This window comes from Mirounga leonina, unplaced genomic scaffold, assembly GCF_011800145.1.
Source record: "Mirounga leonina isolate KUSES-001 unplaced genomic scaffold, KU_Mleo_1.0 Mir_154, whole genome shotgun sequence".
Lineage (NCBI taxonomy): Eukaryota > Metazoa > Chordata > Mammalia > Carnivora > Phocidae > Mirounga > Mirounga leonina.
The window spans coordinates 45,009,943-45,023,084 of record NW_023270389.1 but is presented as its reverse complement, the minus strand read 5'-3'; the positions used below and the strand labels follow the sequence as shown (position 1 = coordinate 45,023,084).

The 13,142-nt window shown below is 37.5% G+C and overlaps 1 protein-coding gene across 5 annotated transcripts in view; it reads right to left on the bottom strand.

The window, feature by feature from the left end:
* The window catches only part of SWT1 (SWT1 RNA endoribonuclease homolog), a 99,875-nt gene that overhangs the window by 74,039 nt on the left and 12,694 nt on the right, over nucleotides 1-13,142 (bottom strand). For all 5 annotated transcript variants that reach the window (XR_004680271.1, XM_035010662.1, XM_035010663.1 and 2 more), the window contains exons 5-9: nucleotides 9,908-10,640; nucleotides 4,236-4,295; nucleotides 2,635-2,764; nucleotides 1,348-1,449; nucleotides 528-716 (exon numbers count right to left, since the gene is read on the bottom strand). Coding sequence is in view for 4 of the 5 variants with exons in the window: in XM_035010662.1 (XP_034866553.1) it covers nucleotides 528-716; nucleotides 1,348-1,449; nucleotides 2,635-2,764; nucleotides 4,236-4,295; nucleotides 9,908-10,640 (1,214 nt within the window). In the remaining variant the exon portion in view is untranslated. The remainder of the gene's footprint in view (nucleotides 1-527; nucleotides 717-1,347; nucleotides 1,450-2,634; nucleotides 2,765-4,235; nucleotides 4,296-9,907; nucleotides 10,641-13,142) is intronic.

Below are 13,142 nucleotides of genomic sequence, written 5' to 3'. Positions count from 1 at the left end.
TAAAGTGATTTAAAAATGACTGAAAAGAAGCTAATATGGAAAAAAAATAAATCAAGAGAAACTCTATAGACCTTTATTATACAAACACCTCCTAATTACAGATTCTGACAAACCAGAGGAAAACAATGCCTCTCTCTGCATTATACAAACTGCACAGTGACAGATTCTAATCAGGGACAGATTAGAAACCTCAATTACTTACTGGCTTCGTCACTCAACAATGGTATTTAAAAAAAAAAAAAAAAAAGAATCCAAAGTACTATAATATAGAAAACTATGCATACAGAACTATACAGTCACTATCTGTGAAATAAAGACATAACCTAAGAAGGCCTAGAAGCAGAAAAATAAAAATCCAAGAAAACCTGAACCAAGCCAAATAGAATACCCCAATCATCACTACATCTGGCCATTTCACATTCCAATGATTATAAATTCTTTTAAAGTTTCACACCATTTCCCCCCAATAATGAGTCAGCACCCAAACAAATCTAAATCAGGAAACACCCCGAGAGAACAATACTTACAAAATTTTTGAGATGCAAGCTGTAGTGACTGACCCCATAGCTTTCTGTCTTGGTTTTTGAGACTGTCATTGATGAAATGAACGGCAGGCACAGCTTTGTGCTGGGCACGTTTTAGCAGTTTTCCTGCCTTCATACGATCTAGCTCTTGTATGACCACCCAGGGAATTATTAACACAAGTCTGTCAAAGCCTGAAAAATAAAAAAGATTTCTTAGAAGTCAACAAATATTTATTGAGCTACTAATTGAACTGCTGTAGGAGCACTGGAAGTTTTAAAGTAAGGAATTCACAGTCTAAATGAAGAGATAATAATAAAAAATGGTAACTAAAAATAGATATAAATATGGGGCGCCTGGGTGGCATGGTGGGTTAAGCGTCTGACTATTGGTTTCGGCGCAGGTCCTGATCCCAGGGTCAGGAATCCAGCCCCATGTCCAGCTCTGAGGGCGGAGTCAGTTTAGGACTCTCTCTCCCCCTGCCCCTGCCCACTGTGCACACGCCCGCTCTCTCTCTCTCTCTCTCTCAAATAAATCTTTAAAAGAAAAACAAAAACAGATGTAAGTAAGTATCGAATGAATGTTACAAAAATAGATACTATAGGAGCTCAAAGAAGAGTAACTTTGGATTGTTAGTTAACCTATGAAGGCGCTTTTTTTTTTTTTAACTTATGCTGATTATTAATATATATATTTTAAGACATATACTTTATAACATTTTAAACATAATGGAAATGTATTTGTGGGGGAAAAAACCACCCCACATCATCGTTAATATAAAATATCAACTCAAATAAGAAAATCAGAATCATGCTTTATAAATACCTGGAATTTCTGTTGTCTTCAAAATTCTAACAAAATTGAGGTGATTCATCAGAATATTTGTGTCAATAACAACTAGAAGCTTTTTATCTGAAGCAGTATTTGCTAGAGAAAAAGAGCAAAGTTAGGATTTCATGACACTTGATAACAGACTTGCATAATAACCGAAGTTTTGGTATCATAGAACTTTGAAGGTATTCTTAAAAGAAGGCAGTCCTTTAGACAGCCAAAACAAAACTGTGTTTACTCTAATCCTTAAAAGAACAGTAATCAATGTTTAACTATCTATGAATGAAACATCCTGAATTGTCTGAGTGGATTTTAAATCATAAACTAATTTGCTCCACTAGTAACTATGTTTGCCAAACCTTGTTCTGCATCACTAGTAGTGGTACACTTAGGATTTATTAGCTAATTTTAATACACTGTGAGTGAAATATAATTGAAAAGATAAATATGTGTAAATGAAAGAAAACAGGTAAGATAGCATCATTATTTCATAGGGTCATTGTGAGGATCAGATAAGTTAACGCACAGGAAAACACTTAGTAAATTGAAAAGTGCAGTATGAATGGTAATGTAGCATTACATTTTTATAAATACAATTCAAAATTGTATGCTAACAGACTTTGGGTAATATCTATCACCTTCTCCAAGTAGGAAGAATGATCAAAACTTTACTAAATAAGTAAGAAATCCATGCATATAATACCTTTGAGCAACTGGCATTATTTCTTTTTTTTAAGTTTTTATTTAAATTCCAGTTAACATACAGTATGATATCAGTTTCAGATGTAGAATTTAGTGATTCATCACTTACATACAATAATACCTAGTGCTCCTCCCTACAAGGGCCCTCCTTAACCCATCACCCATTTAACCCATCCCTCTGCCCAGCTTCCCTCCAGTAAGTCTCAATTTGTTCTCTAACTATTTCTGATCAGGGCTTTACATAGTTGAAATTGTCAAAAATTATGATTAAGGGCAAGAATAAAAGACAGCTCTGATAGTTGATAGAATAAAAGATAACCCTGATTACTGACTCTTGGCAAAAAAAGAGAAAGAGAAAGTATGTCTAACTGCCTAATAATGTGAGATGTATAAAACAAATGATAAGACAAATATTAGACCTGACTCTAGTCACTAGAAGACATATACCATACCTTATTGTTTCAAATGAGCACATTTTAACATTTTTCATCTAAATATTATAAAAACTGAATGTTGGCTCATTAACTCCTGAGAAAGCATAGGAGATCAGAAACATCATCATCTACAGATAGGGTATACCAGCACAAGAATGTACATCATCTTCCACCAAGTCAATCTCCATGCTTGTTAACTCTTCGGAAGATAAAACCACAGGTAAATCCACACTTTTTCCCACACGTGCAGCATGGAGCTCTTCCACTATCTGCATCTAAATTATAAAAGACCCACAGTAAAATATTTTGGATTATCTACTTGCAGATTAGTTAGGATTAGAAAGCAATTAATTCTAATAAATTCACTTGAGATGGCTTGTGGGGAAAAAAGTCACAAAAATATGGAGGCAGAATGGTGAAAGAATACAGATTTATAAACATACACAGGTTTGTTTTGTTTTGTTTTAAAGATTTTATTTATTTGACAGAGAGAGACACAGTGAGAGAGGGAACACAAGCAGGGGGAGTGGGAGAGGGAGAAGCAGGCTTCCCGCAGAGCAGGGAGCCCAATGTGGGGCTCGATCCCAGGACCCTGGGATCATGACCTGAGCCGAAGGCAGACGCTTAACAACTGAGCCACCCAGGCGCCCCATACACACGGTTTTAAAAGTAGCTCTTCTCTTACTACTTCTGTAACCTTAGGCAAGGAAATTATTTAACTACCTTGGGTCTCCATCTGTTCATCCACAAAATAGGAATGTTAAATAACTACTGCCTATTAGTATTTTTGTGAGGATTAAATGAAATAATATGAAGTTCCCTGCACAGAGCCTAGTACATAGTAGACCTTCAAAATAAGTTCATTCTCATCCCAGTTTCACTTTAATGTACTTTGGAAGCCAACTATCTTTTCATCTCGATAATGAGCCTCTTCTTGAGATTTCTAAGATTGTTTATGAGCCATCGAAAACTGAAATCTAGATTTTAAGACCCTTCTCACTTCAGGGAAGTAGTTCCCTGATGTATTTTGATGTGAAGAATTGTATATCAAATCTAGATTTGGAGCAGGGATGAGAAATCTTTCTTCTATCAAGGAGCACTGACCCATAGGACAGAAAAATACAACTATCACAAATAAAAAGTGATCAATATGGTTTTAAAGTCTTCTTTTTTTTTTTTTTTTTTAAAGTCTTCTTTAAATAGAAAACTACAAAGTGTTTCATGGATCTAATTTTAATTTAGGACCAAGAAACATAAAAGTCTATGCAATAATTCCAAGAGGGTCAATCAGGAGATTCTAGCTGGGAAATGAAGCAACAGGTTAAAAATAAATAAATATGCACGCACTCTCATTTTCACTGAATAACATTTTCATCTTATTGCTGATTAGAAAAATGAGGCCAACAGATTATTACCATACTGAATTTTGGTAAGCCTAGGCATAAGCATGCAAAAGTTATGATAACATTAAATCAGAATTCATGTAACTTGTAGGCTATAGACTCCATGCTCTTTATTCAAAACAGTTTAGAGCTTAGAAACAAAGACAAAAAGGTGATCAATTAAATGTAAATATCTTCCAAGCAGTTTTTCATAACTTTGTAAAACTTACATATTGATTTAAGTAGAGATATCACTGCTACTTTCATATTACCAAGGTTTATATAGTCATTATTTATTATTTATATAAGAACTGTTTGACTTAATTTCATTGAAATATTCAAAGTAAATAAGTATATCAGTAACCTCTTGATCTGTATCTTGAATAGTTGCAAGTGATGCTGAAGAACATGGAGCTTCAAAACTCTGAAATGAAAAGTAATTTTATTAGTTAAGAATGAAGCATATACTCCATTGTACATATGAACCACGTCGTCTTTATCTATTCATCTGTTGAAGGGCATCTTGGCTCCTTCCACAGTTTGGCTACTGCGGACATTGCTGCTATGAACATTGGGGTCCATGTGCCCCTTCTTTTCACTACATTTGTATCTTTGGGATAAATACCTAGTAGTGCAATTGCTGGGTTGTAGGGTAGCTCTATTTTTAACGTCTTCAGGATCATCCATACTGTTTTCCAGAGGGGCTGTACTCAGCCATCAGAAAGGATGAATACCCACCATTTGCATCAACATGGATGGAACTGGAGGAGATTATGCTAAGTGAAATGTAAGTCAAACAGAGAAAGACAATTATCATATGGTTTCACTTACATGTGGAACATAAGGAATAGCACGGAGGACCACAGGGGAAGGGAGGGAAAACTGAATGGGAAGAAATCAGAGAGAGAGACAAACCATGAGAGACTCTGGACTTCAGGGACCAAACTGAGGGTTACAGAAGGGAAGGGGGTGGGAGGATGGGGTAACCGGGTGATGGGTATTAAGGAGGGCACCTGTGGTGATGAGCACTGGGTGTTATACGCAACTAAATGAATCACTGAATGCATCAAAAACTAATGATGTACCATATGTTGGCTAATTGAACATTAAAAAAAAAAAAACAGTATAAAACAAACAAAAAAACCTTGGGGAAAAAAAAGAATGAAGCATATACCTAGAGTAGGGTTTTCAACATTGGCACTACTGACATTTGGCATTGGATAATTCTCTGTTTTAGGGATATGATGTGCATTATGCTGTTTAACAGTATCCCTTGCCTCTACCCAGTAAATACCAGTAACACTACTCCCTCCCAAACTTGACAATCAAAAATGTCTCCATCAAGTCAAGAGCCAAATGCTCCCTCTCAGGTAAATTGCCCCTAGAAGAGAAACTGCCCCAGAATAGAAAAGCCTCATTCTATTAAGTCAATGAAACAAGGTGGAAAGTCTTTAAAGTTTACTCATTCATATATACATTCCTGAAAATATTCATGTTCTAAGAATAGAACTACATGCCACCCTGAGAAACAGAAAGAACCACGGCCAAGATAAACAAGCTGGCCTTCAATGGTGGGAAATTTTCACCCAGAAGTAGCTGACCCATTTCTAAAAGTGACATGACAAAAAAAAAGGGAACCTAAAGATTAGGAGATGGCTGAAGGGAAAAAGCTGAAAACTGCAATAGTTGTATTCTACATGGGTAGAGGGCCAGAGGTTTGTGTTTTAATTTTCTTTTTTAGCAGAGGTTGAAAATCTACTAATTCCAAGTTTTCACTGGCACTTTTGCTAAGCAGATGGGACTTAACCTGACCCTCTGTATGGGTAATAGGGAACTCAGCAAAAGCCACTACTAAACCATATCATCTTCTAAGAATTCTCCAACATAACACCAAACTCACACATATTTTACAGGCAGCTATATATGGTATAAATTACATCTTCTCTTTAAAAAAGTGTATTATACGTTGCTTTCCTGGGAATTCGGCTGCCATCCTAACTTCCCAACATCAGTCCTCGCATGGTATATATAACACCATATACACCACACACATAAGTTCATGATAGCTTTACTGTCCCCATGACCCTGGATTTTACAATCCCTTCTCCCTCTGACTTTAAATCTCACCAGATCCCTAAGGTCCTCTCCGACTAAGAAGTGCCAAACAAGTTAGAGATTATTATCAGAATTTCCTACGGGACTCCTGATATTCGAAGTCTTGTTGTTTGTTTACTTAGGTCATTACTACCCTTCACTGTCTTTGACCACAGGCCACTTCCAGGGACTTCAGTAAATTTTCTATCACTCCTCCAAACCAGGAAAGTTCATGTCAGTTGCTCCTGAAGACCTCTCCCTATTAAAAAAGAAAGTCTCAGTGGGCATTTATTTAACTGTTTGCCTCCTCCTACCATGCTTTAGTAAATAAATGAATTGGGATACAGCCCTCCCTGGGGATGGCAAATGGGAGTATCAATAATGAGAGTGACAATGGTTTTATCTACTGGAGTGATTCTGACCTGAAAACCAGATTACACTGCTTCCCTGATTATGTTTCAGTGGCTTTCCATACCATCTGCAGGATACAAGATAAAACAAAACAAAACCTTTCCCGTGGGATACAAAGTAATCCATCGTCTGAACCCTGGCTTCCTCTCCCACTTCCTCTCCTATACATAGATTTTCCTCACATCTCAACGCTAGTCATGCGGAACAACTTAAGTGCCCACGTACACTCTTGTCATGCAACCTCATGACTGTACCATTAGGATGCTGGCCCTCCCATATGCACCCCAATGTTCATAGCAGCAATGTCCGCAATAGCCAAACTGTGGAAAGAGCCGAGATGCCCTTCAACAGATGAATGGATAAAGAAGATGTGGTCCATATATACAATGGAATATCACTCAGCCATCAGAAAAGATGAATACCCAACTTTTACATCAACATGGATGGGACTGGAGGAGATTATGCTAAGTGAAATAAGTCAAGCAGAGAAAGTCAATTATCATATGGTTTCACTTATTTGTGGAACATAAGGGATAGCATGGAGGACATTAGGAGAAGGAAGGGAAAAATGGGGGGGCGGGAATTGGAGGGAGAGATGAACCATGAGAGACTATGGACCTGAGAAACAAACAGGGTTTTAGAGGAGAGGGGGGAGGGGGGGTTGGTTAGCCCGGTGATGGGTATTAAGGAGGGCACGTACTGCATGGAGCACTGGGTGTTATACGAAAACAACGGATCGTGGATCACTACATCAAAAACTAATGATGTGGGCGCCTGGGTGGCTCAGTTGGTTGGGCGACTGCCTTCGGCTCAGGTCATGATCCTGGAGTCCCTGGATCGAGTCCCACATCGGGCTCCCTGATCGGCAGGGAGCCTGCTTCTGCCTCTGACCCTCCCCCCTCTCATGTGCTCTCTCTCTCTCATTCTCTCTGTCTCAAATAAATAAATAAAATCTTTAAAAAAAAAAATTAAAAAAAAAAAACTAATGATGTATTGTATGGTGACTAACATAATAAAATTAAAAAAAAAAAAAAAGGATGCTGGCCCTCTATCCTGGTAGGACTCTTTTATTCCTTGCTCTACACACCCTTCACTACCAAGCGCAAGAATCTCCACCTTGGTGAGCCTTTCCTGAACTCACCCCCAAATTTATACTAACACCAGCTCAATTCTTAGTGCTCTTTTATTTCACTAAATTGCAACTGTATTTGTCTACTAATCTGCCTCCCTGGGAACTTCCTAAGGGTAAAAATCATCTTATTCATCTCTAAATCCCTAGAACCTAGAAATGTACCTAATACATAACAAGTAGCTTTAATTAATGTTTGATAAACTGTTGAATTGTTACCTCATAGGTCTGTAAGGATTAAGTGGGATACTGTTCATAAAAGTGTCCTATAAACCATAAATCTTAGAACATTAGTTTGCTACTGTGAAGGGAGGGTGCAAACAAAGGGGTCTCTACAAAGGACTATAAAACTTAAGAAACAAAAGAAGCTATTTTCTCTTAGGAAAGCATAACAGGATTACTAAATAACAGGATTACCAAATCCAGAAAATAACAATTATTTCCTTATAAAGTACACTCATCATTTTAGGAAGATAATTATCTATTGAGGAACTTGTGAGGAAAACAACAAATGTAATATTAAGAAGATTACTGTCAATAATATGCTAGAGCGAATATATTCAAGATAAGAACAATACTTATTTGCTGCTCCTGTGTCTAAATGACTTTAAGTCCGATAAGACTGCTATCAAAGGAACAGCTGATAAAGAGTTTTAATTCCAATAACTGGAAAGTAATCATGCAAAAATTCCTTCTCCTACAACTTAATATTCATGCTATGTACCTCTTTTGATTTATGTGGTAATTCTATGTGGTAATTCTATTTAGAGACTAAAAGAAACTGTAAGGTAGGGGTGCCTGGGTGGCTCAGTTGGTTAGGCGTCTGCCTTCCGTTCGGGTCATGATCTAGGGGTCCTGGGATCGAGCCCCGCATTGGGCTCCCTGCAGTGGGGAGCCTGCTTCTCCCTCTGCCTGCTGCTTCCCCTGCTTGTGCTCCCTCCGTCAAATAAGTAAATCCTAAAAAAAAAAAAAAAAAAAAAAAGGAAAGAAAGAAACTGTACGGTATACTGCAGGGGACTGCTCACACTGTTCTTTAGATGCATAATACAGGGTAATGAACATCAAGCAATGACACAAAGATGTTCAATGAACATACTCCCAACTTCAAATTCTATTCTCACATTTTACACTAGAGAACTGCTTATAACTCAAAAAACTGGAGCTTTAAGAAAGCAATAAAAAGAACAAACTCAATTGTTTCCTTCTTTGGACTCCTTCAAGTTCACTGAATGAGAAGTACTCTCCAGCTCTTCCAGCCTCCCTAGTTACAATCCCTGTTTTTCCTAAGAGTATCTTACACTGCAATCTATAGTCTTCATTCCTAAAAGGAGGTAGGCTCAACCAGCCTAGTTTTTTTTTTAAGATTTTATTTATTTATTTTAGAGACAGAGCACGAGCGGCAGGGGAGGAGTGGAGGGAGAGAGACGGACTCCGCACTGAGCACAGAGTCCAACGCAGGGCTCAATCCCACGACCCTGAGATCATAACCTGAGCCGAAATCAGGAGTCAGCCGCTTAACCTACTGAGCCACCCAGGCGCCCCTCAACCAGCCCTGTTTAAAAGCAGGCTCTAAATTTCAGTCTGTCAGAAGTTCTGAAGTTCCAAAGGTTCGAAAGTTCTCTTAAAGGTAAATAATGTTATTTGCCACACAAACAAGGCTTTAGAGATGAGGTTCTCAAATTAGTCCACACATGCTGATTTATTACATAACTTAAAAGCAAAATAGATGTGCCAAGTTTTCCAACCTGGATCTCTGTATATGCAGTTCCCTTTGCCAGAACATCCTTGCTTCTCCCATCCCACCCCACCTGGCCTTCACTGAGTAACTCCTTTTCATTCTTTAGCTCTCAGGTTCAGTGTTACCCCCTCCAGTAAACCTTTCTTAAGGATTCCCTCTACAGTGTACCAAAGCCATTACTCCCGGCTCTGTATTCCTATGTTAAGTGATAGGTACTTATCAGACTTAAGGTGATCGACTGCTTGTGTGTCTCCTCACATGAAGAAGTCTCTGGAAGCAGAGACCGTGAACGCAGTGCCTGACATACTGTGGCACTCCAAAAATAATTGTCGAAGGAATAGCTATTCAGAATATTGACCCCTGGATGTTCTATAGTACCCAGGGTTACAGAAGAGCCTAAGAGATGGTCACAGTGCTTTTCTGAAAGGACTGTCTGTAACTGCTTCTTGCCACCTTTTCACACATCACCTTCTATTACGGATCCTTGATACTTGCCAGGGTATCTTCCTAAGGAGGTTTGGAATTAAAGGGGTAAGATAAAGGAACTAACATAGCTTCCTGACTAAAATGAATCAGCTCTCTGTGATCTTACTCATAATAGAAACAACTCAAACCTATTAAAATTCTTTCCTAAAACCTACATTCTCATTTTGTACCACCTTACCTGGATTAAGTTTTCCCTGGAACTTGAATCACTTTCTTGATGCTCATGATGGTTTTTTCCTTTCCACTCATGAACAGCCTGCTTAGACGTGGAATCTGAAAATAAACGTTCACTTTTGTGCCTGGTCAAATTTAATGAAACTTGGGAGCCTTTGAGGCCTTCTTTTTTCTCCTGCTTAGACTTTGACTTGTTGGACTCTAAACTGAAGGTATTTTCTTCTACAAGCTTCTGGAGGGTATCATGGGATTTTACTGGGATTTTGAAACTGATCTTCCTTCTTCTAGATTCAAGGGGTTCCTTATTTATCTTGTTGGAATTATAATCCTGAGAAAAATGGATTCTCTTGAATTTCTCTGAAACACACTCTTCAGAACTGTCCCTAAATTTCTTGTGCCTTTCTTTCTTGAGTTCTTTCACCTTCTCCCGCTGAGCGAGTACATGAGGCCATTGTTTTTCACTGGCCTGGGCTTCAGTTTTAGGTTTTACATCTTTGGCCATCTTAGGACTGCTAAGGTTTCTAACTCCATGGTCAGGTTTACTCCTAACATTTGTCAATTTATTATCTTTAAAATCTACACATTTACTTAGGTCTTTTTTAGTTCCATGTGAAGAAGGACTCTGTGAAATAATTTGATTAGCGTTTGAATAGGATACTTCTTGGAGCTTAACAGGGCCTTGGGATGAAGAATTGATTTTTGGTCTCCTTCCTGGAAGGTCGGTTTCTACATTCAATCTGTAAAGCAGCACAGAAACCCAAGTTACATTGCAATTATTCATAATTATACATAATATTGCACTGTATTATTTCAGTTAGGAAATGACAGAAATGGTCTGATTCAGCTTCATAAAAAATAAGAAATGGCTACATTAAGAAAGAAGTGAAAGAATTACAAATGGTGTTGGCATAACTGGTCTATTCGGACAAAAACCAAATTTACAGCTTTATATAATACCACGCAACATAAATTCCATATAGATTAAATACTTAAGTGCAAAATAATTACCATAATTGCTATACTTCATATTAATCCCTTAAAAACCATAGGGGTAAAAAGGGAATATTTACCTGATTTCTTAATACAGAGCTTCCTAAACTTAAGAGTGGTGGGAAAAATCACAAAGGAAAATAATAAATGTAAATGACTATAGGGAAGCCTGGCTGGCTCAGTCAGAAGATCATGTGACTCTTGATCTTGGGGTCATGAGTTTGAGCCCTACGTTGGGTGTAGAGATAACTTAAATAAAATTTTAAAAATAAATAAATGACTATTTACTTTAAAACTTTAGCATATTAAAAAATAAAATTTTTAGAACTAGGAAATGGTATTTGTTATACATGTGTATATATATATCATGTTATGTTACATATGTGTGTATATATATATTATAAGGTTTATTTGCCTTAATAAATGAAAAGCTCATCAAAAAGGACTGACTCTAGAATAGGACGTAAACAGAAAATTGCTAATGAGAAAAGGGATTGGCTAATAGATATTTGGGGGAAAAAGTTTGAATTCCCTAATAATCACAGACATTCTAATTATAACAGCATACCATTTTCTTCTATCAAATTAGCAAAGATTTTAAAATAACATTAAATACTGGCATGGGGTTGAAAAATGGACCCTCTCATGGTAGAAATGCAAAATGATATGAGTTCCACAAAGGTGGGGCACCTGGGTGGCTCAGGTGGTGAAGTGTCTTGATTTCGGCTCAGGTCACTGATTCAGGGTGGTGAGATTGAGCCCTGCATCAGGCTCAGCATGGAGCCTGCTTAATTCTCTCTCCCTCCCCTTCTGCCCTTCCCCCCAATTCCCCAGCTTGTACGCACTCTCTCTTTCTCTAAAAAAAAAAAAAACAGAGTTCTACAAAGGAATTTGATAAGATAATTAAGAATTCTAAAAATGTTCATATTCTTTGACTTCCTAGTAATTCCCATTTTAGAAATCTATACCAAGGTGAAAAAAATTAAAAATGGACTAAAATCTTTTTTAAAATTTAGGATTATTTATAATAGCACAAAGTAAGGTAACAGGGTAAATTCTAAAATTTTGGAAATGACTAAGAAATATGCCATTCTACCATAATGATAGAATATCATGGTCATTTTAAATGATGTTTATGAAAGTTTTCAATGATCTAACAAAACATGTTGATATAATATTAAGCAAAAATCAAGCAGGGCACAAACCTATATATATAATGTGGTCTCAACAATTTAAATAAATACAGTAAAAAGTTTAGAAAGGAATATGCTAAAATGTTAGAAGTAGCAATAGCTAGAGGTGATATTTTCCTGCTTCATAAAAGTAGATATTACTTTGTAGTCAGAAAGAAAGGTGAAAAAATTTCAATGAAACACAATGCATTAATTTATATCAATAAATCCTTGAGTGCCTTCGAAGTGCCTGTCACTCTGCTAGGACCTGGAGAGGCCGTGGAGGACACATCCAATAGAGTTCTGACCCAATTAGCTTACAGTCTGGTGGGGGAGAAAGAGACACTAAACAGCTGATTTCTCAAATAATTACAGGAGCAAACTATAAACACCTCAGAGTTTTTATAGGGTTTCACCTGAGTCTTCATCGGATTTTATTTTCTTTCCATTATTATTTATGTTAGTAAATAATGATAAACCAAAACTTGAAATTTTAATAGGGCTTTGGCTTCTAATAGTATACCACGTTTAAGATGTCAACTGTATTAAAGAAAAACCAGGAGAACAACACATAAAACATAACTCAAAAATATTAATGGGACCCTGTAGTTCTCTGAGCATTTTCATATTCTTTTTTTTTTTTTTTTAAGATTTTATTTATTTTTGTGAGAGAACGAACAAGTCGGGGGGGGGGGCAGAGGGAGAAGCAGACTCCCCACTGAGCAAGGAGCCCAATGTGGGACTCGATCCAGAACCCTGGGATCATGACCTGAACTGAAGGCAGACACTTAACTGACTGAGCCACTCAGGCACCCCTTCATATTCCTTTTTATTTGTTCTTCACAGCAACCCTGTGCTGCATGTTTTTTGTTTTTTGGGGTTTTTTTAAAGATTTTATTTATTTATTTGAGAGAGAGAGTGAGAGAGAGCATGAGAGGGGAGAGGGTCAGAGGGAGAAGCAGACTCCCCACTGAGTGGGGAGCCCGATGTGGGACTCGATCCCAGGACTCCAGGATCACGACCTGAGCTGAAGGCAGTTGCTTAACCGACTGAGCCACGCAGGCGCCCTGTGCTGCA